The sequence below is a fragment of the Haliotis cracherodii genome, unplaced genomic scaffold (assembly GCF_022045235.1).
Source record: "Haliotis cracherodii isolate W230 unplaced genomic scaffold, xgHalCrac1.p SCAF_44, whole genome shotgun sequence".
Lineage (NCBI taxonomy): Eukaryota > Metazoa > Mollusca > Gastropoda > Lepetellida > Haliotidae > Haliotis > Haliotis cracherodii.
Window position 1 is genome coordinate 67,237 of NW_027266302.1, and position 24,915 is coordinate 92,151.

General features: G+C 38.1%; 2 protein-coding genes across 2 annotated transcripts; both read left to right on the plus strand.

The window, feature by feature from the left end:
- The first annotated feature begins 1,148 nt into the window (after positions 1 to 1,148).
- On the plus strand, positions 1,149 to 3,188 carry LOC139441756 (uncharacterized). The gene is made up of 2 exons (XM_071222534.1): positions 1,149 to 1,352; positions 2,253 to 3,188. Exon 2 carries the CDS (start codon positions 2,262 to 2,264, stop codon positions 3,186 to 3,188), a length of 927 nt encoding a protein of 308 aa, XP_071078635.1. The 5' UTR covers positions 1,149 to 1,352; positions 2,253 to 2,261.
- Positions 3,189 to 10,158: 6,970 nt separating this feature from the next.
- Positions 10,159 to 19,190, plus strand: LOC139441766 (ciliary microtubule associated protein 1A-like). The gene is made up of 5 exons (XM_071222549.1): positions 10,159 to 10,253; positions 12,589 to 13,017; positions 13,487 to 13,611; positions 14,655 to 14,795; positions 17,170 to 19,190. Exons 2-5 carry the CDS (start codon positions 12,597 to 12,599, stop codon positions 17,260 to 17,262), a joined length of 780 nt encoding a protein of 259 aa, XP_071078650.1. The 5' UTR covers positions 10,159 to 10,253; positions 12,589 to 12,596; the 3' UTR covers positions 17,263 to 19,190.
- Positions 19,191 to 24,915: the final 5,725 nt, after the last annotated feature.

A 24,915-nucleotide genomic window follows, 5' to 3' on the forward strand; every position in this document is an offset into this window, starting at 1 on the left:
ACAGAGCGCCTGTCAATAGGAGTTCACTGGCTTGCTGCTGGAAAATGTATTTTGAAAGCTGTGAGCAAGCTGATCACTGTTGACACGCTTTAAAAATATGGAAAAAAACGATGCGACTGTGTGATAAACCAGCTATTTTATGTTCCCCGTTCTAGCTGATCGCTTGCAAACGTACTTTAGACTTATTAGAAAGGATTTCCATACATTTCTCTCGCCATACAACAGGTAGATTTGACATGTTGCAGGTAGGGGGCTAGGCGAAACGCACACGACCCAGGGCGCACAACTCTTGGCGCTCTATATGAAAAGTCGTGCATAGGCGAGGCGTGTGTCGGTAAAACACCCCGTTGATGTCTGGCCCTTATCGCCGTTTTTACACCTTTGAACACAACGTGCATGTGCAGCTACATACATAGGAAGTCTGCACTCAAGGATATTATATCTATCAACGACACTAATCGCCTCACTTTCCAACAGACACCCATTTTGGGGGTTAATAAACAAGCATAACAACAGTCATTAGTGTGAAGACACACTACCCCCCACCCCCACCCCAACACACACACACACGTCGGAGGAGACACCTTGCTTGTTGTGATCAGCTGCACGCTTACAAGCGCGTGTGCTTTTTCGTGTATTTGTATCCGAATAATCACTTTTAATAAAGGAAGTTTCAATTTCAACAACACTGTTAGGTAGTAAAACATTTGGCCATAGCAACACTCACGGGAGAATGTTTTTACTTCATGTTTTACAAGTGCTCGTCTTTATCCCTGTAAATATACACCAAATACAGCATTGTCTGTTTTAAGACATCGAAGATGTCGAGGGCCGATATGGGGCTAAAGATTGTGATTTTTAACTGTCTCCGGCGATATCACACTATACATTTATTTTGCTTGGCGAAATCTGCTCCTTGTGTATGTTTGTGCGTGCATGCGTTAGCGTGTGTGTGTTCGTGGTTGTACTTGTGTGCATCAGAAGGGAATCGATTTTGAATCGTGCTTGAGTATATATTATCATAATCCCCTTGCTACTGATTTTGTTTACCCGTTATCAAGGGCAACAACTTGCTTACTGACTCGAAACGATCTTACGGGTTGTCTGGAACCCCGTTCAGTGTTTAATTACCAGCAACTCAACCACATACCTCCTGACGACGCATTGTATGCTTCTCAAACCATTGCCACGACCCAAGTCAACTATCGAGTTTACTGCAAGAGGCAGCCATATGTGAGACAAATATATACTGACTCGTCACGTGGGCACCCTGTTCTCTGCAATCCTTATCGCAGATGTCCTCCCAGTAGTGACGTTAGCCTTCGCCCCGGGATATTTATTCAGCTAGGCAGGTACGTGATTCCTTACAATGCTATAGACCTAGCGGGTTTGTAATGTTCTAACAACGGCTATGCTATATTTGACTGGAGGTCATGTACGGCACGACGCCTATAGTGGTGCAGGTATTGTCAACAATGCTGCTATCGGCTTTTACACTCCATTGTGTTTTATTCGGTATACGCCTGTCATTTGACACCGGTTTATCCACAGTTATTGGACTTGTGAACGGTTAGACTGGACGCACGCACGCACGCACGCACGCACGCACACACACACACACACACACACACACAAATCACAATGGCACCATCACTCACACCATCACAATCGCACCATCGCTCACATACATACACACATATGTGAAAGGCTCACACATTTTATCCATGTGACGAATCGGACACGGGTCTTCCATGCACAGCCATGCGCTTCCCCATGGAGGCCATGAGCATTAATAACAATTATTCTCGGAAAGGAAACTATTTGCTTTTGGTTTTGGTAAGTTATATATTTTGAAAAATTATGGGGAAAAGAAAAAATGCCTGTTGTTTTCAGTGTGTATATGAACATTGAAAAAAAGTTTGACCTAATCAAATTTAAGAACAGGCGGTCCATTTTACAGTCACTCATTCCTACTACTGTTCTAAAGAGTAATCTGTGGCTATAATTTGGTGTTAAAATAAATTTGTTCATTTGTAATATATTTTAAAAAGTTTTAATTGGTTATAATATCGCTCAAGATATTTTCAACTAAATATCAAACATATTAAATCAACCGAGTGGTATAGTTATTTTGCCCCTCACTTTATAAAATAGAACTGACCCCCCAGAGAATTTCTTCATTTATATTTGAAATCTAGGACTTTCAAAACTAGCCTAGACTTGCTTAGAATTGTCTTCATATTGTTTTTCAGGGACTGCATATGAGTTTGCCCCTGACCAAGCTCTTCGTGATGTACTCCGGTTCAACCTCCAGCATCTCCACATCAGGCTCAAGCAGACCAGGGTCAAGGCCTTTGTTTGGGAGAAAGCACAGTGAAGCCCATACTCCTGAAAGTCCCCCAACAACAGCGGACGAGCCAGTGTTCTACCCCGAGCCACGATCCTCACATTCAGAATCAGGACCCCAGAAGAGTCGTGGACGACGGACTAACTACATGATACCCAGCCCTCTAGACTACTCTGTCTCGACACGACTGACCACCCCCCGCGCACCCACCACCCTCTTGGGCCTGACAGACCCCAGGAGTAGCAGTCATATCCGTATACAGCCGACGCCGGGGCCTATCTACCAAGTGCCTGACCCTCAACACATTCCAAGTGTGGTTATGATTCCAAGTGAACGGCAGAGACACAAGCGCTACTTACATGAAAGCATAACATGTTTAGAAAATCTTTCGAAAGAGTTAGGTGTCAAGGATGGATATATCAAAGAATACACATCGCTCTCGGGAAACACTATGATCGAGAAAACTGTTGGACTTTTGCTGAAATACATCAGAACCCATTATTCAAACGTACAAGTTTCCTCGTCAGATTTACAGAAATTCGTTTTTACTTCCAACAATTCTAACTTTAATGAATCGATTGCGTGTAACAGATGCCCTGATGATGCAGTGGATCTTATCCTGTATGCCCATGGGTTGCTGAAACTGTTCGAAGATAAGCTTGATGTTCAGCCCCCTCATTACAAAATAGAGACCCCCACCAGACGTTATGGGAGCCGAGTCGTGAACAGTCGGCCGACGCCGGCGAAATTCCCTGTCTTCGCGGATGCCGAAGATGAGAACGAGACAAAGACGGAAGAAACTGAGTCTGTTTTTGTCACAAAATTATCCACTATGAAATAAATATATATTGCCTACTTACTTATTCTAATTGAGACCCGTGAGGATCAGGGTAGAATGGGTCTTCAGCAACCAATGCTTGTCATAAGAGCCGACTATGCTTGTCGTAAGAGCCGACCAACGGGATTGGGTGGTTAGGCTCGCTGACTTGGTGGATGTATGTCATCGTATTCCATTTGCGTAGATTGATGCTCATGATATCAATCACTAAATTGTCTGGTCCAGACTCGAATATTATATACATGTAGTAGCGGGCAAGGCTCCGGTTAGGGCAGTGAACACAGAACAGGCTACTGGGGTGTGAGTTGACAGCTGATTTTCTTCGCACACACGCTAGTTGTTTCTGAACTCTGCAAATATGTATAAAAATACAATGAAAATATCTAATAGATGAAATAAAACATATCACATAGTATCAACACACCAATGTATAAACGCCTCATCCAGTTTAATATGCTATGCATACTATAAACATTATTTATACTTGATATTTTACATTAATGTATCAAACATGCTGAGCAGTAGTTACACTTACCCTTGTGGTTTTAAGCCAAATTACATATAAAAATACTTAAGACGGTTACATAAATACCGCCTCTACAGATTGCCATGATATAAATATAAGATAAACAGAATATACACAAAATATACACATAACTTACCACTGTGTGGCAATGAGCTGGCAACTATGTCAGCGTTGGCAGATCACAGGCATCGTAATAACATCGATTGCCATATTCTAGAAAAATTGAAACAATAAGGCCGCATAAGAAAAAGGAAATGGCCAATAAAATTAAGAATATGTAAAATGACCTTTTCATATGTATCCATTCAATCATAATCTACATACATACATACTGCATTCACACATGTAGTTAGATGGTATTTAAGTAGTGATTAATAGTTAAATTTGATTATAGATTTAGTTTAGATTTAACTGAAGTGTTTAACAAATTAAGAGGGAAGATATCGAGATAACATGTATAATTATTATGAGTTACTAGTTTATGTTTTAAACTATTTTCAGTTTGACATATATAGATATATATAAAATATATATAATTACCAATCAATGCATTACCTTAATGCATCTAATTCATTAAACTAAATACACAGACATATCTACAAGATACATAAATATGAATCAAACACAAACTAACCTTATAGAGATCCTGAACACAACAAATATATCGTCCACTGATTTGAAATCCAGTCCACAGAACCACTGATATCCTTCAAGTGTAAGTGACCAACTAATTTAGCAAAGTCAGCAAAACGCAGAAGAAACCTTTTACTTACATAATACAGAAGCTGGGAAGGAAAACAAAGCAAGACGCTTGTGCTGTTGGTGACTGTATAGGTGAAAGTGGCTATTGTTATGTTAGTAGTTATGTAAGTGCTGGAGCTAGTCTAATTGTTGTTGTTTTTATACTGCTCAAGTAATCTAGCTTGAGACAGAAACAGGCTAAAACAGAAACGAGACAATTAAAAGACTTTACTAAAATATTTACAAAATAGCAATTAAATCAACTCGGCCACATACATACCGCTGATTGCGGCGTTAAACAACAAACTAACTTATTTGTGACATCTATGATATATTTAGATGTTTGTATTTCCCAGGCATTTTTTTACATATTCCCAACAAGACACAAATTCAGTCCCGCAGGCTTCCCATGAAACTGCATCAAGCATCCCGTCAAGCATCCCGTCAAGCAATTGTCACAACATGTATATCATGCAATGTTTTTAAGACAATCGCTATTATAATGCCACATCTCCGAGATCACTGAAGATGAGGGTTTTGTACCCTGAGTCTATGGCATATATTACATGATGAATAAACACATTTGAAATCATATATGTTACGGGGTATATAATCTAAACATGCATGTGGAAAGGCATATACTGGTATATATTAGGACTAAACAAAACAAACAATGCAATTTGGTCTGTTTAAATCCAGGCAAGAAATGTCCATCAATATTGTATTTTGTTTCCTTGGTGAGTTGATTGATTAACTTTACGCCTTCTACTTGTGAGGCGGCAATCGATGAAACCAGACAGGAAGTCAAACACCTGTCAGTTCCTTGATCTACCTGTGTCTACCGCCTGACCCATGTAGGTGAAACCCGCTTCATCGATCTCCCAACAGTTAGGCGGAACACCATTGTGGTAAAGAAGGAATGGATTACCTCATTGTTTATGGGGATGTTTTGTTATGCAGCGACGTGTTGTAGCAATTGATCTGGTCCTCCGTTTGTTATAAGTTACAAATATAAAACTTACATATGGTACATGTATTGATTCCAGGATTAGGTAAATTATTTATCATGTATGATTTCCATTTTCTTAATAATAATCAGTAGATAATCTTTGGTATTATGTAAGAAGATATTCTGGTAACAGCGAGGCTGCCACTCTGAATAATATAACAAGTGGAATTTTAACAATTTTGTTATCACAAAATAATTTTGCCAATTCCTTACTTGATTGAGCGAATATTGTTTAACGCCGCAGTATGCAATAATTTCGGTTGACACAATTCCTATATTAACGTGACATTAAAATATTCGAGAATTTGGGGTGCCTTCATGATTTGGAAGTACCACTTAATTGTCACCAAGCCAAACGTGTCTAATAATATATACAATAATACGCTGATAAAATGCGGGTCCGATCAAAAGAATTGCATTGCATTCAAACCTCAAAACACGACAAGTACATCACAAAATGAACGCCGTAGATGATCCATATCGCAATTTTGACTTAACAAACTTTCGAATTGTAAGAACTGCTCTTTTCATCTCCATCCATCTAAACCAATCAAGATGCCAGGAAACAAAATCGTACATTTAAAATATCATATGTTAATGGCTTTGTACAACCCATTGTTATTCCGGCATTAACCAATGAAACATTAATAATTTAATGTGCCTTAAGTGATGACGGTATGACACAAACGGGTCCAGTTCATAGTGCTTGAATCATGCGAGACGACTAATATGAGCACCGGGTGGTCGCAATGTGACACCAGGCGGATGACGTGTCATCTTGGTGTACTCATACCATCAACCACTCGTTTGCCCGAACCAGTCTCCATTATTTTCAGGTGTCGATATATATTATGTTAAACGTGATATTTGTGCTGCGTCATATAGCTGGAATCTTATGTCTGCGACGCCAGACAATAATCAATCACTCGCTGACTAATTCTATTCTCAAACAACCAAGACGAGCGATCTCACCGTATGTAGACCTATTTGCTAACAGATGCAGTGCACCAGTTCCCAATCCATATGGTATCATATAGCTGATCGATACATTAGCTGATCGATAGCTCTCTCCTACATTATTTCCAACACAGTGCACGAACTGTCAGACTGTTACCCTAACAACGCCCACGTCCCTTGATCGATACACTTCACCACGGGACAAACAGAATATATAATGTCCACAACACAAACAAACCCGACCGCCCATAACGTTTACTGCAATATTAGGTTCTTAAGAAACAAGCACAAGCAATATCAATAACGGGTATGTCACGTGAACGAAAGTCTGCTCTAATAAACTCCCGTGTAGGCTGGCAAACAATCGAGACTTACATTAGACTAAAGCGGCAGTATTTCAACAACTGTTAAGTCATTCCACCACATTTATATCACAAAGACCCACTTAACTTGACGACCACCAATCGTCTACACTGTCAAACAAGGACTTTAAAGCACGGCAGTCAGTATATCATCGCTTGACGCGGGTCTAGCAATAAAACATGTGAATATGCCATGGGCTAGTCAACTATGTTATCTGTTGCCCCACATACCAAATTAGATATTACCATATCGACATATGATTAATAACACATATGTTTTGATAATTATACGCGATAGAACTCCTTTCTCAATATATGCCGTGCGGCAAACTAAATAGATTGTTTGCAATATACTAATTATTGATTGAAACTCTGGCGTTTAATAAATAAGCCCAGACCTTTCTGGAATGATGTGTTGAAATCTAAAAGGCTTTGTCCTGAGGGCCACACGACAGCAAAGGAGTACTGTTCTATCAATCCCGGGGTGTTATTTTCATGCCGTGATCATATAAACAAACACTCGTACATGTGCTCTGGTTGTGGTTTTTTGTCGATGTTATTCATGCCATTACACATGTGAAAGCATTGTTCAGCTGTATTCAAAAGAGCTCCCAGTAAACAGGCCTGACAAAATGTCGTATAAGCAGGTATGCGTATTTCTTTAACAATGTGTACGTTCAGTCAAATCTATTGTGTAGTCCCAGGTGACCATATGTATAGTGATTAATGTAGTCGGAAAGTGTTTCTGTACATGGCTATTTTATACTATTCCTTTGAAATGACAAATAGTTGTAGTCCTCACAAGCAAATGTTCAAATGAACACGTCCCTGACAATAAGCACAGGGCTTACCAACAGCTGGTAACAGGGTGCAGAGCCTCCAACAATGCACAAGCAGCTTAGGTGGTGTATTCCCCAGGGATCTTAAAGTGCAATGACAATAACACAGTTCCATTTACAAGTGGCGTAACTAATGTCATGCGCTTGCAGCTTGACCCTACATTCTGGACTTTTGAACTATTGTTTTAGTGAGTGAGTTTTGTTTTACGCCACTTTCCAGCAATATCACGGCGGGAGACACCTGAAATGGGCTTCACACATTGAACCCATGATGGGAATCGAACCCGGATCTTCGGCTTGACGAGCGAACACTTTAACCACTTGGCTACCCGACCGCCCCTCAGTGAGGATATGTCTTTTGTACAGGAATTATGTTTTGTTTGAGTGAATGTTTTAGGGCTGTTATTTAATAACATGTACTTTGTTAGAATAGGTCCTAAAATGAAAATGTCTTTGCACCATAATCTCTCAAAAACATTTATAGTCCGATGACATAAACCATGGAAACTATATTTGTTATACAGTTAATAGAAACTAAATTTACTTAACGAAAAACAAGTTTTATTCCACATTTGTGAAAATTAGGGCCGGCGATTTCGTAAACCAAACAAATTAAACAAATCTTATAATTTTCGAATCACTCCGTTTAATTCATTAAATATTTCCAAACAATAGTTATTTCAGCAATAAACGACTCATGGTCGTTAATGGTACAAGGAAATACGGCAGGGAGAATAAACCACGAGGGGCGCATTTATTTCTTATATGAAATATCAATATTAAGCTACTAAAATGTACAAGCTTTATAAATATTTACACGTATTTAAATAATGATGACTACCGGCAAAGTCGGACAAGTCCATTTTATGAACAGGGGGGTAATACATGTTTTTTCCTGAATATTCTCACAATTTTCACGTCGATTATCTGCATCTTTTTCCCCAATACCGATTGTCATATCTTTCCCTCTTTGGGATGCGATCGTTCGGTCATTGCATTTTTTTGCCCAGCTACATCTATGGGGAACAACTCACTTGGCACTTCCCTCTCAAAAATAGCGTCGTCCAATTTACGTCATCAAGTTGCGCGCGCATGTACGAATCTCAACCATGATATATTCTCTTTCCAGTGTTTTATTTTTGTACGATATACAATGACCAAGAGTCGTTTGTTTCTTAAATAAACTCGGCTTCATTCGCAATAGTTCGTTGTGATTTATCGCTTAGCTATCTTATATACAGGAATAACGTCGTCTTTATCCCGTGACGTTGCGCTGTTAGCCATGCATCAAACAACATCACGCACTCATTAAAACAATCTCGTTAGCAACGACGACTATACGCAAAAACAACACATGCTTACCGATGGATCGATCTGTTGTGCTGAACAGTCGCCAACCTTTCACTTTCTCGCAACTATCCCAACTCGGGTTTTATCAGCATGAGTGAAATAAAAAAATCTAGGAAATTCAGAGAGGTGATGAACCGAACATTTCATTAATAATGTATCTAAAGAAGCTACTTTCACACGAATGCATTTACGGGGTGTATATGTGATTAATCCAATTGACGTGGAGTTTTGATTCAACTGAAAGTCGTATTCACACACACACACACACACACACACACACACACACACGCACGCACGCACGCACGCACGCACGCACGCACGCGCACGTGCACACCCTATGATGGTAAACGACAATTCAACTTTAATTAATTGCTATCAACAACGGTATTTTGCAAATGTAAGTCTCAGGAAGATCCATGGCTAAACCCGCTTACCCTGACTATCCATCTGTTTGGGTTCTTTTTTGTATTGTTACAGTTTGTTGTTGATGGTTATTGTTTACGCGCTGCAGATATTGATGACAACGCGACCCAACAGCAAATCGATTTTACTTGAATTTCGTGACACTGACACATAGTTCATAGGACACACCAACTTGATGGAACAAGTTGGTTGATTGACTAAGGTGTTTGGGAAACTAAAAATAAATCACCTTGCTGGATGAAATTAACTGGGATAAAGGATTTCATACTAGTTTTAGATGTGACCATGTTTGTATTTATTCAGTCAATAGTCTTAATGGGAGGAAACACTACAAACTGTGAATATTGTATACCTTCAATTTGAAAACAGAGTATTGAACAAGGTAATTATGGTCTTAATCTTTTTTTTAAATGGATAATGATTTCAAATTAATTGCATTACCTTTGGTCTAATCCTAGAAGCTGCAGTTATGTATCTCAACATCACACACATCACCATTAGCTACAGTGGTTTTGTTTTCTAATGATATATTTGTTCAAAATCCTGCCAAAAGGTTCCGTATTAAAAGCAGCAGGCAACCAGCTACATTGTCCAAGAACCCGTTTTAATGCCATTGAAGCGTATCACTTTATAGCGGTTAACGGGCACCTGCTGTTGTTGCGAAATTAGAGTTATTCGCCTTGTTTCTAAGGCCCAGTCGACAACTAATTCAACCAATGAAGATACCAGAAATCGGTCACATGTGTTAGTCTCTGGGTATCCATGTTTATGGAGCAACTGTAGGCCCGCAAGCTGACAGTGGTTTAGGGGCGATATCTCGGGGTTATCACGCTAAAAGGGTACACTGCTTGATTGACACAGGTGAGTCCAGGTGTTGTCTTTAGAACACTCAGCTATTGTCCAAAAGCAGGTAAGTTCATATCTGGTTTCAAAAATCGCGATATTGAAACAGTTAAGGAAATATTTTATTTCAAAATGTCATAGCTGCGTGGCTGTGAATAATAAACTCCACAATCACGGCTTGGTCGACTCGCAAGATTACACAGAATGACATATCTCTGTTAGTGCGCTAATAACGTTTTGTTTAATGCTACTATACAAGTAACACGACCTTTTTCCATACCTTTCATATTCAGCTTGTGAAATTGATAGGATTTATATATCAATATTAACCATACAAAAAACAAAGTTCCCAAACCTTATCTCCAAGGCTACATCATATTGAAGCAATTTTTCAACTTTTATAAATTTTAGATAACTTCAAAGCCGAGCTTAGACAAAATATGGTCACACAAAAATTTCAAATCATTTACTATTTTTCCTCTATAGATGAAACAGGGACTACGCAAAAATGACAAAAATATATCAATTGAAATTATTTTTTTGAAAATATAATAACTAAAATCTTCTGTGCTCTTCAGTTAAACAGAATGTGATAGCAGACTTGTATGGGCAAAAGGCATGTTCTACATATATGTAGATATTACTGATTAAGAATGGATAAAGAGACGTCAACACACACAGCAGAGTGCCAGGACAGGTTGCCCAGGTGCTAGTCAGTAAACACTACAGCAGTGGGCCGCAGTCATGCTGACGGATGTTATCTTTATACCTGCTTGATACTTTGCCTACAGTGGTATTTCAAGGGTGAAATCTTGCAATAAATTACAAGCTATGATATTCGTAATGCATTTGTGTACTTTGACATCAGTCATTTCTCCAGGAAAGGTTTTCACTTCCACTCCTAGACATGTTATGTGACCTGGGAACATGATATGCTAGGCCAGTGTGTACAGGAAAGGTTCACTAGGAATTTGTATTATGCTTATTGTTAACTTATTTAAGTAATCTTATATTTTGTCTGAGTGTTTCTGTTTTATTTAGGGTTTTGTTTGTTTTGTTTCACCATATTATTTCATGATTCAGACTTGTTCAAATTCTTGGACATTGACAGATCATGATTCAAATGTTTGATTCCTTTCAATATTTGTAATGATATTGAAGAAAGTTCAATCCAAAACAAATTGTAAATCATTAAAATATCCTTTTGTAAATTATCTCCAGCTATATCACTATATTTTGGGAAATTGGTTGTGATGAACATATCTATAATTATTTTCTCTTTTCTTGTGAATGTTTTTATATAATTATGATTGAATTTTGTTGTAACATGAGTTGTTGTTTTAAAGATTAAGAACAAATTGATGATAGTCAGGAAACAAAGTCAATGGTGATATTATGACAAATGTCAGTTTCTTACAAAATGGTTAAATGTGACACCTTTATCAAGGGTCAGATTGTTTTAATAATGGAATAATAGTTTCTTCTAAGTTCTTCTAACTTTGAGCTTCACAGAAGCTCCTAAAATACTTTGGATAAGTATTGTCCTCAACAAAGTCAATTAGTCCAACCCATATATCAACTACATTACATTCCTGGCAAGAATTATGTCATTTGTACCTAATTACATGCTTAACCTGTAGGTCACATAGATATATGAAAATCAGGTTCAGGGAAGACAGCATCTTCCCCGAGGCAAGAGAGTTAACTGACTTTGAAAGTCCAGTTTCCACCCTTGCCGAACTAGACTGGAATTCCTGGGCTTGATCGTAGCGCCAACGGTGGCTATTACGAGTTATGTCCTTTCTATGCCTCACCTATTGACCAATCAGATTCAACCTCTCGTATCACTTGCATTTGTTTCAAACAAAATGGTGGCGCCCAGTCAAGACGATCTGAATCGATAATCAAGATCTATATCATGATAAAACGAGTCTTACATCGCGAAGCGCATCAAATCACGTGAGCACCTTGATTAAAAACATGAAAAGATTTAGAAAATATCTCTTGACAACGAGTTGGCGGTGCACATGCTTTGCAAATCCTGCAGTCGACCGAAATCTGCATGACACTCTACAAACCGGATTTCGATTTCGGTGTGCGATTTTGATTGGACTATGCATAGACTCAGTAGTCCAGCCAAAATCTAACTCCATAATACCAGCCTAGTTCAGCAAGGCTGGAAACTGGACTTTTTATAGTCAGTTAACGCACTTGCCTCGGGAAGATGGGAAGACAGTTCCGAGTGTGAGACACTTTTGAGGAATGTCATCGAAGAAATATGCCGTTATTTTACACACTCATCCTTGCAGATATTTTATCAAATGGAATTAATGAACTGTTTCTTATGTTCCAGTGACCAAGATGCCGTGTGTTTCACAGAGTACATGGAAGGAGACCCGCCCGCGGGGGCCAATTGCTCCCATGTTCGGAAGTCCCGGACCCCAGTACGCGCTGCCAGGATTGATTGGCGTCAGTGACCACGATCCAAGGAGTCCCCATAAGAAGAACCCTGCCTACTCTTTCGGTGTGAGGCATGGCAAGTTCCGGGATGACTGTGGCCCTGGCCCGGCTTATCTGCCTGGAGCTAAACTGTACCGAGACGGCAGAGATGGGGCTCCCCACTATTCACTATACAGTCGCCCCCGGGATCTCAGTACCCACAAAACTCCTGGCCCAGGGGCTTACAGGCCTGAAAATGCAGGTCTTACCTCGGCATGTGTTGGGGCACCCAAATATTCATTTGGAAACAGACATTTAAACAGGAAGTCAGATCATACCCCAGGTATGCTATAGTATTGACAGGGCAACTGTAGACGGTTATTAGTCTGTAAGCTCATGTGGAGCGTTAACCTGCTTTTTCAGCATAATATCTCTTGACAATACCTGAAGCATTCACGTCGTTGCGATTGCAGAAATACATATAGTTACTGATATTTTGTACTGTAAAAAAAATATAAAACACCTCAATCTAAAGCTTCAAATTACCATGTTAAATGTATATAAATCCAGTTTTGTTACAAATGACATTAATTGAAAGGTTTTGATTTAAAAGAATAAATGTACAATGCCAAATCAATGTCAGTATTACCTACCCCAGTGTCATGGGCACAGAAAGGTCCGTGGAGCCTACTGGATTGAAGAATCTAACAACTGACTAGATATCATTAATCCAACCTTTTGACATTTGAATGTAGATGCTGTGTGGCTCATATTCATGACATGTTTGTTGCATTGCTCCATGTTCACTTCAGCCCCAAATGCCTACCGACTGCCAGACCAGCTGGGCAAAACAATCGAGGGGGGTAAGAAGCAAGCACCGGTATATTCCCTCAGGGGACGCCAAAAGATCGGAAGCTTCCACGAAGACCTGCAAAAGGTAGACCATTATGCCTATACATACAACATACGCATGGTAGCCGAGCGTTTTTAAAGTGTTCACCTGTCGCACCATTTACCTGGGTTTGATTAATCATAAGACTCTCGAGTGAAGCTCATTCTTTGTGTAAACAACTCATATACCCTTGTCACAAATTGGGTTTTGAAAAACACCCTTATTTCAGAGGGAGGGATTGGGGGAATTACGAAATAATATTGCAGTGATATAGATGGTGATACTGTATTCTTGTGTGGAATCTAACACTTGACCATTATGCTACATATATTTCAAAGTTTATGCTCTTAGTGTTCACACGGGTGGTTGGGTAGCCTAGTGGTTAAAGCGTTCGCCGAAGACCCGGGTTCGATTCCCGACATGGGTACAATGTGTGAAGCCCATTTCTGGTGTCCCCCGCCGTGATATTGCTGGAATATTGCTAAAAGCGGCGTAAAACCATACTCACTCACTCACTCACTAGTGTTCACAAGTTGAGCATGACAGTCAAGGGGTCCTTGTTTAAACATAAATGTTAAAAGTTAAGGTTTAGTGGTTTCCCAGATTCAAATACTGAAGGAGCAAGCAGGACTCCAGGACCTCTGACACTAACTTTATAAAGTCTACAAACTCAAGCCTGTCTTTTGTATCATTTTCATTAGATGCTAGTTTGAATTATTGGCTTTTAGATTAGCTGAACTTTAAAGACTGAAATTTTAGCTAGATTCTGATTGACCTAAAAGTTTCCATTTTAGAGGTATCTGGTACACATGAATATAATCTAATACAGTTTTATGAATCTGTAAGCTCGCTTTACAATACTGAGTTAAAGCTGTGGTTAAAGCATTCACTCGTCACACCAAAGACCAAGGTTCGATTCCCGACATGGGTACAATGTGTGAAGCCCATTTCTGGTGTCCCCCACCCTGGTATTGCTGGAATATTGATAATTGGCGTATAACCAAACTCACTCACTCACTTTACTGCATCAATGTATTGTAACTGAAAACTGCAAAAAACTGATGACATTCTGTTTTCTTTTTCTCTAGACCCCTGGCCCCGGTAATTACAACGTGACCGACCCTAACAGATACAAGAGAGCTGCCCCAGGTTACAGCATGACTTCTCGGTCTCAGTTGCCAGGCGACACCACCGTGAAACCCGGACCTGGCTCCCACAGCCCTGAACACGTAAGTACTTTAGTCTGAGATACCAGAGGAATCCCCTATCTCCCATTTCCAAATGCTCTCAAAGCTGGTAACAAATACGGTTTGTAAATGTGAAAGTAAGTCCAATTGATTTCAAAATATTTAAATAAACTTAGACACGTTCAGATAACTTACACTTAATACTGAGTCTTCAACAGCCAGTGTCCAAATATTTGTATTTGATATTATTCAACAAAATTAAGTCATTTATCGGTGGAAAATAGTTTAGAAAAGAATTATCCAGCTGTATTGTGCATTGACATTAAGGGTATTTATTTCACAGTAGTAGTGGACCTTTTCCTAGGTATAAGGTACATTTTAGCTGGTCTTATAAAATAGCCATAGCCTTATAACAATGTAATTTAGGTATGGGTGAATTTTCTGTAATATTCTAGATTTTACAAAATTTCTAAAATGACAAATTGATGAAGGTCAGAAATGAATGAAATTCTATCAATAGCTCATGCAAGAACGGCCTTTCTTCTTGCAGGTTTACATAAACAAACGCTCAGCGCCATGTGTTAGTTTTGGAATGCGTCATTCCCAATACACAGCTCCACTGATAGTGGATGTCCGAGACTAAACAACTCTGGATGTATGTCATCTATTTCAACACGTAAAGTCTACTACACATGATAATCCTGCACAGTCACACACAGTCTTTCATCACTAGCCTCGTGGTTACTGTATGCGTTCTTCACGTTGATGACCATGGCTGTGATCCACACAGCGATCCTAGTGCTACGACTGTTTAAGTAGAAGAGTTAAGATCGTCTTAGCACTACAATTGTTTTGTGGAACTGGGCCAGGGTATGAGAACCCATATTGCTACCATCCCTATTCTTGGTGCCCTCCACTCACTCACAGAGCAGTTTTAGAAGCCGTTGGTGTCACTGTTGTAATGTGCCTGTCTGTACCAAACAGTTTTCATTCTTCCAAGATGAGCAAGAACCTTTGTTTTACATATACCAGAACTAAGATCTATACATACACCAAACCTGGCTTATTTATTTATTTATTTATTCATTCATTCATTCATTCATTCATTCATTCATTCATTCATTCATTCATTCATTCATTCATTCATTCATTCATTCATTCATTCATTCATTCATTCATTCATTTATTTATTTATTTATTTATTTATCTCCAAAATCAGCTTGTCTGTCCACCTTAAGTCATTTAATGGTCTGGATGAAAAGACAAAATTAAAACTTGCTACCTATCTACCATTCCCTTTATGCCTGGTCACATTGTCCCATAAAGAGTTGTTGTAATGATGCCTTATTGATACTAGAACACAATCACCACCAGAACATAAGCTCCATTGATGGTAGTCACAGGGGCGGCGTGGTAGCCAGCCATGTGGTAGAACTATACTCCCTCACTCATAATGGTCACATGGTGTAATTGCACTTACCTATGAGACGTGAGGACTGAGAACTGTTGTTGCATGATTTGACTGCACCAAAGACATAAAGATTCTAAGTCTACTTAAGGATGAAAATGAACCTGATTTTATTTTCACACTGATTTTAATAGAGGACTTTTTGTCTTGAAATTCATATAAATTAGAGCATGGAGCACCCTTATGTCTTGAACACCTAATCTGATTTAGTCTTGGCCTGGTTAATGCTGTGCACACAGTGCACCTGACTGGAGTGTACATTCTGCACCTGGTATGTTCACCACACCTGATGTTGTAAGATGTATGTGATCATAGGAGCACATGAACTCTTGTCAAGCACATGAACTCTTGTCAAGCTCATGAACTCTTGTCAAGCACATGAACTCTTGTCAAGCACATGAACTCTAGTCAAGCACATGAACTCTTGTCAAGCACATGAACTTTAGTCAAGCACACATGAACATTGCGAACATTAATTAAAAGTATTTTGTCATTGTTTAACAGTAATAGCGCTACTACAAACCATTCATAATGGAGGAATAATGCTGATTTTAATCTGACACACATATCTGTAGGTTATGACAGTTGAACTATAATCTTAGATGTTCTTTAACATCTTTTGAGTAATACATGATATGCCAATATCATACTTAGGTGGGTAGCTTAGTGGTTAAAGCGTTCGCTCATCATGCCAAAGTCCCAGGTTATATTGGTGAAATATGTGAAGCCCATTTCTGGTGTCCTCCTCTGTGATAGTGATGGAATATTGCTAAAAGCAGCGTAAAACAAAAACTTCACTAACTCACTCATTATACCAAGACATGGGTCAGCCCTGATTATCTTACATTGAATTCATGTTGACAGGACATGCAGCTACAAACATGATTTGTTGTGTAGTCCGTGGATGGTCTCTCACATCTTTCAAATATCATTGTTTTCATTTCTCAGGTTTACTCAAATAAGAAAGAAGCTCCATGCTATTCATTTGGAATCCGACACAGCCAGTACACGGCACCCTTGATTGTGGAGGTCCAGGATTAGTGCTGCCGCCGACGTCCAGCTGTGTGTGCAGCCAGCCTGCCGGCCGGCCAAACAGTCCGATATTAACCAATAGTATTATCACAAAAGAACTGCTGAATATATTTGTCTGTCAGACAATACGAGAAAATTATGCATTATGCTGAAGTACGTTGACTGTCATCAAAGAAACTCAATCATTCATTTGACAAAGCTTTAAGAATGAGATGCAATCCTACTTATTAACAGACAGATTGATATTTATAATTGTTATGACTAATTTGAATGGTATATCAGTATGAATCTTTTTGTTGAAAAAGAAAAGCAGTAAAATCTTTCTACCAAATGAGAAATATGGCTGAAGGTCAAACTGCTGAAGCTAGACATGTTAAGTAAAATAGGAGATCTAAATAAAATATACCTACATAGGAATACCCAGTAAGGATACTGCATTTTGTTCAGTGACATTCATTAGTGAAAATTTGTTTAAAACTTCATCGCTTGTTAAAACAATTGCTACGCAAATACTTATTGTTTCAGGTAATATTTTAGACTGTTTATCTTTTGTCAAAGTACTTTCTTGAATCTGTGTAAACCATGTTTAAGATTTTGATAAAATATATACGCAATGTATCATAATTTGATTATTATATATAGATAGATATGAAAGGTTAACATTGGATTCATATTCATTCTGTTTTCGCGTCGTTTCGTCTTGAATGATTTTCTGTTTTGTTTGACTACATCATAGCTGACGTGTTACAATGGGATAAATGATCCTATAGAGACATTGTTTGCTTTATTTCAGATATTGTTTGTACAAATATTAAAAAAAGCAATTTTGCAAGGTATTTCAATTTCTTTGTATATTTTGATACAGAAAAATATGCCACTTAATTAATTTGGAAAACTACCCACAATCAAAAACTGTTCCACAAATTTGAACGGATTTGTATAAAATTACCTCATGAATAGAGTAGATGATGGTGTTGTGGCTAGTTGTCCCTCGGTGATCGTGCCTTGCAACTGGATAGGAAGCTAGTCTAGCAGGACATATCTGTAGAGAATGAGCAGTGAAGTCTATATGTTGTGAGCTCTCAATTCTGCAACCAAATAACAACTGCTCATCAGATGTGGTATTTATTTATGCGTGTTACCACTCCAGCATTTTACCCGACACAAGCAGTATTCACTTTCACTTCAGTATTCAATTTTTGACATTTATTGTTAATTGTATTCAATGTTTTACACAATATGGAAATCTTTGTGGAGAAACTATGTATGTTATTAAACACCCTAATATCAGCTATAACCAAATATACTACTGAAATGTAGGAATTTCATATTGATCCTTCGTATTGTGAAAGTCAGATTTCCTTGGAGGAAGTGTCCTGTGAAAATTTAGGTTAATAATTAGGTGTTATTGTATATCAAGTTTTTTAAATATATAATATTTTGCATTGACGCTCTACAATGTTATATAACTGGTTTCATTGAGATCTTTTACACCCTTTTGTCACCATATCGGGATATTGTTGCATTGAAATAAATAAAATTCATTAAAAGATGAAAGTGATTAAATTGGAAGATGTGAATCTGAATGCAGGTTTAACATGAAAATGGATGTTGAAAGTATGTGATTATAAACACATATGTTCATATCCAGATTGTTATATCCTGTAGTGAGAATATGTGTTGTTTTTTTCTGTTTGTGGTGTTTGATCTATCTGTTGGCAAATTTTTGCATGTTAGCTAAATCTGTGATAACCAGTGTGCACAAGTTAACCACATTGCTGTACGTTCTATGGATGGTTTTGTAGCTTCGTCGTATTGCTGCTGTAAATGTTTGCTCATTTTATGCTTTATGCTCTTGTACAAATTTTACTTATATATAATAACTACAATCATGCTCAATTCTTAACCTAACAAATAAAATGTTCTGTCTTAAGAAATTGTTTTTTGTTTTGTATCAAATTATGAATGTCTTCTCAACTCATCAGCATCATCAACATCATCAGCTTCATTCAAAACATCAACATCATCAAGAACATCTGTAATGTTTGGGATTATATGTTTTGGGTAAAGTACAAATTCTAGTAATTTTTTGGGTGCTGTCCCATCTGGGATTCTAACTCACTATCTCACCCTTAGGCACCTAATCTCCAGCATCGAGGCTTCCACAAAAATGGAAGTATGAAAACTCGTAGTAGTTTAGATCACATACTTTGAGTACCTGTACTACTCTGATAAGTGTAAATTGGCATGGCTCCCATAGTCAAAACATCCTCCCCCAAAAGTACTAGAATTAGTGTTTTACAAAAGAAAGAGTAACCCCAAATATAACATTGCATTTGACCACTTTCTAAAAGGCATTGTCTATTATAAATGTGTGTGGTCTTAACTTAAATACATGTATCCTCATGAACACCATTGACTTAGTTATCATCATCATCATGTTAATAATCATGATACTGGTAATTGCTGATTTGCTGCATAAGTTAGATAGGTCTCAGAGGTGATGTATATAAAGCTGAAAATGTAATTTTTTATGAACTACAGATACTAGTACATGGTGCAGGGGGGCACGTGTGGCCCAGTCGTCTAAGGCGCTGCAATTCGCTGTGCAGAGTTGTGTCCCTTGGGCATGCCAGAAACCTATGATTGTGGGTTTGAATCCTGGTTCGACCCGATTATGTTTCTAGGTTTGTCGGCACCATCCTCGTGGGTTTCACCGAAGTTGTAAATGTCTGAGACCTGCATCACTTGGGGCTTTCCTCCCACATTAAGCTGACATGCCGTGATATGACTGGAAAACTGTTAAAAGCGGTGTTAAACCCAACTCACTCACTTAATGGTGCAGCATACATTTCTGCTGCTCTGTCTTATAACCTATCTCGTATAAGAAGGTTCCACTGTACAGAATAGAGGTGGCTCTGCACAACATTGTAATACATTCACAACCAGTGAGTCGCAACCTGTCATGACAAGTTCTTAAAGCAAAGACCTTATGAATTTTTATAATTATTTATCTATGCAAATGTAAGATGCATTTGGTGTTCTAAACAAACATATTAATACTATATAATACATAATATATAGCTATCTAGACTAACACTTAGTCAATGAAAACATGTCTCTAAAAAAATAAAAATATTTTTTCGAAAGAACTTTTCCTCTTCTGCTGTTTTCATAGACTGTGGAATCAAGCAAACTAGAATTGGTTAGTTCGATCTAGACTTGCCTAGGTTTTTATTAAAAAACACCTAAAAAAATCTAAATTCCACAGTCATGGTGCAGGACTTTTAGCTATCATGTGTCGGTTCTCTCAGATGTGATAATGGAGGTTTGTATTGAAGGGCAGTGGTCTCAAGGTGATTATATGAACGCTTCACACTGCACTGTCAAGATATTTGTGTTTTCTCAACCGATAAGAGAAATGAAATGTATCACTACAAAAATGAACTGGAAAAATAAAGTGAAAATATGTTTGTTTTACGTGAGTTACTCCCACTTTAACTCCGTGGCACTGATTAAGACGTTTAGGATTAATCGTTTGTAAGTTTATTTCTATATATTTTTATTTGATCTTTCATTAGTTAATTCACTTAAACTGCTTTTGAATAAATAAGGAGATGTGTGCCGGGGCTTACATATACCTGATGAAAAACAACAATTTGCCAGTCTAGTTGGTCTTTTTTCCTAGTGTAATTATATATTTTTTTTTATTTTAACCACAAATGGATAAAAAAAATGTTCATATATAAGTTACATGTCTTAATTCATATACTTTGTCGTGCCAATTTAATCGCAATAATTATTTCATCCAGTTGCTGGTTGAGTATTTTTGACTATAGTGAACTTTAAGACAGAAGATGAGGAGAGTTGGTCGCCCACACAATTATAATAAGATTTGCTCGCGCGAGAGGGTATCGTCAAGTTTTTAACATTCAATATGGATCGAACTGTTCTAGCATTGTGACGTCATAGCTTTGTCATCGGTCACTGTATTAGTCGTATCAATTAAAAATGACGTATTTCACCATAGCTCATTCTTTGGTGAATATGACTATAATAGATAAAAATGCTGCATTATTTTCGTTTTTAGTTTAGTCAAGAGAAAGAAGCGCACATAGAATCCCTGAACACCTGTTGATAATGTTATCTGATGGAGTGACCCGGCAAAGGTTTGACGAGTGAAAATGTAATTTTTCAGGTCACGAGATGATATACATGTGTTATTGGACAAGAAAAGACAAATCTTTTTTTTATGATATTTTTTATTTCCTATCTTTCTGTATTATTATGTCGTTGAAGCAGACTGTAAAGATGTTCCTGTATATAAGATAGCTACGCGATAAATCGCAAAGAACAATGAGGAGATTTGAAGAAAGGGTAAAGTAATCGACGTGAGGATTGTGAGAATATGCGGAAAAGACCCCCCTCTGCATAACATGGACTCATTCGACATTACCGAGGTCGGATTCTGTTGAAGTAATATAAATGCGGGTAAATATTTTTTTTTAATCTTGTACTTTTTATCATCATCCTTAAAGAGCTCATATAAGAAATAAACAACTCGTGGTCGTTGTTTATCGTACAATAAAACACTGCAGGGAGAATAAACCACTCGGGACAGCGACCCTTATGGTTTATTCCCCCTGCAATGTGACAGCGTTCTAATGTACAAAGTTGGTGCCTTACCAGGATTTGATTGTAGACTCCATTCGGAGATGAATCCCGTTTATGGATTCCACTAAAGTGGTTTTCGCCTTCACGATATGCGTCCATTCATTAATGGATATTAACGTGTTCAAAGGGGAAGTGTCGAGCTTTGGTTAATAAATATAGCTGGCTATATTTCCTTTTGGAAAAAAATCATATCTACCTCCATAAGAAACACGACAATGTCTCGACTGCCTCCGCGGTAGAGCGCCTGCACGGAGAGCGGAAGGTCTTGGGTCCGATCCCCGGTCGAGTCATACAAAAAGACGTTAAAAGATGGTATGTGTTGTTACCTTGCCTGGCGCTCGCCATTAAGGGGCTAAAACAAGGACTGGTCGGCTCGGAGTCAGTATTCATATTAAACTACGGCATGGTATCTCAGTGGGCCAGCGCTATTAAATCGGCATTAACGTAGTGCGACCTAGTACGAACTAGTACAAGCAGCCACACACACGTGCATGCTCAGCGGTCGTTATTTACTACATACTATGTGTTAAGTGATCTGGAAGCGTAGCGAGAGTTAGGTCATTATTTGGTATGCATTAGGTCAATTCTTTTATATGTAATGTATGATATGTCGAATGCTATTACCAATAACTTCATGAAATAAACACTTCACACTTCGACTTTTGTGAATACAAACAAAGGGAACGGTTTAACCCGAGATACGATACAAGGAAACCTGCCAGGATTTCCCGAGCTGATTTCCTTGTATCGAATCTAAAAAAAAACATTGCTTGACTATCTCAGATTAAAACGAAGTTACGTGAACTTTAACTTTGAGTATGGGTACTAAATCGGCCCATACTTTTCCTTGAAAGGTTCCCCTCCCATAGTTAAACAAAAGCGGTCACCCTCGCATGGTATAGTATAGTATAGTGAATATCACTTGAAGATTAGTTTGAGGCATTAACTTGATCGAACTTTGTTTTAAGTATGAGAAAGTCCCCAATCTCGTTATTATTTTCGCACGTGACGCTTGTTCGAGGCCGAAAGGCCGAGAACAAGTTTCACTTGCGAAAATAATCGCGAGATTTCGGACATTCTCCTATACTTACATCGATTGGTGGTCATTAGTGACGTGATGGCATTTACGTTTTATTCTCATCAAAAACATAAATTGACCACTGTGACACTGAAAAAAACACCTCAGGGAGTTTTGGGAAATACTAAATATTGCTTGTACATATGATTAACTGTTGCAATATTCTAATCTCGAAGTGACAAATGCACTGACTGAGTCTTTGTCCACATGTCTAATGATTGATATCCCTTATATGGTGTGCATTTTGCAGATGTTATTCACTTGATTTTCTCAAACATAATGAATTTCTAGATTTCTTGTGTGACTGCTGGGTTGAACAATACTGTCCCCGACCCGTACATTTAGGAACTTGAATCTTGGACTGCATTTGTCTTGAACTGGTGATCAAATTATCAGGTTTTTCACCAATTAATTTGAACAGGTTTGTTCTTCACCCAAACTGTTGATGTCAACAGTGCAGACTACGATTCTCTGGGATAGCTCACTATCCAGTGATGGTGACAATGGTTTAAATTCTAGACACTGCTGGGGATCATCAGCATACAGACGAAAACTGGGACCCTGAGATCTTGCAATTCTTCCAACTGGTAAGGTGTATATTTTAAAACGTTATGGACCAAGAACAGATCCCCGTGGCGCCCCAGTTGCCACTGTTTCAGTAATCATGTTAGACAAGGGTCGATACTGCAAGATTTTGTGTAAATTTTATTAGAGACATATTATTAAAGCAATGCATACAGATACTTTTCTTTACATTATTTAAATCTAATACTATTGAGGAAAGACTTTGAGCATAACATCTGTGATATTTTTGTGTATATAAGTCAACAAGTAAATATTTTACCTAAATTGGAGGCGGAGTTTTAGCATCGTCGGTTTATATAGAGGCGTTGGAAATTCAAAATTCACAAGTTCGATTCTCATTAACCTTTGCAGTCGCTCGTGGTTTCCGTCATAAAAGAAATATAGGTTCTTTTATCCCACGTATGATGTGGTTATGTGAATATATTAACCTCCACTAACAATCGAGATAATCACCCCGTATGCTGTATGTATAACTAACTTGTTAGTATGTCGAACATATGTCTTACTAAATAAAACAAACATTGTCAACACATAGTCCCAGTACAATAAGGAAGTGATGCTTTGTTTGCTATCTAAACTTAAAATATATGCATTACAACAAATACCTTTTAAGCATTTAAGTTTTGTTTTATAGGGATACCGTTACTTACATAATGATTGGTCTGTTGCATTTAATGTAATATTAATACACTAATGACATATGGAATGGTGTGAGGTTTCCGGAAGTAAGAAGGAATTTAAGGTGCATAGGTTTTCATACTAGCACTGTATATTCAGAATTATGAAGACCTTTTCCTTCAAGTAGGGAATAGTTTATGTCTTTCGGATAAACGGGGTCAAGGGTATTACTAATTGAGTTTTCACTGTATGCCGTTTGAACCTATTCTTTGTTACATCGTTAACGTATGTGTGTCATAGGGTCTATACACGTCTATAATAGTTTTCAGGAAAATAAAGAGTATCAGGGCTCCTTTATATTATAGTTTATTGTGATAATTTAATAACTGCTTTTTCTGTTTAAAAAATCATATCAGAGAATAGATGTTCGTCTACGCTGACGTTGTCAATGTTTCCCACCGCATGTCATCTGCGAGGAACTCGCGGATTTGTCATGAATATCATCTATACTAGCCTCGGATACACGGATATAAAGCACCTATAAAAATGTGTTATACTTTTTGTATTGTCGTTTTCTTAATCAAAATTTTGTCTGTTGGATTTAAACTCTATTTGATTAGCTGTTCTCTATTGGGTACACGTCAGGACTAATAAAGGAGTGATGGAGTTTGGGCGAGATATCTGTTCAGGTAGCTTTCGTTGCAGTG

Bases quoted from the DNA above. Each gene is read 5' to 3' on its own strand.
- LOC139441756 (XM_071222534.1), top strand. From the start codon at position 2,262: ATGAGTTTGCCCCTGACCAAGCTCTTCGTGATGTACTCCGGTTCAACC.
- LOC139441766 (XM_071222549.1), top strand. From the start codon at position 12,597: ATGCCGTGTGTTTCACAGAGTACATGGAAGGAGACCCGCCCGCGGGGG. The intron at 13,612-14,654 runs GTAGACCATTAT...CTTTTTCTCTAG, and splicing joins TCCACGAAGACCTGCAAAAG to ACCCCTGGCCCCGGTAATTA. The intron at 14,796-17,169 runs GTAAGTACTTTA...TTCATTTCTCAG, and splicing joins GCTCCCACAGCCCTGAACAC to GTTTACTCAAATAAGAAAGA.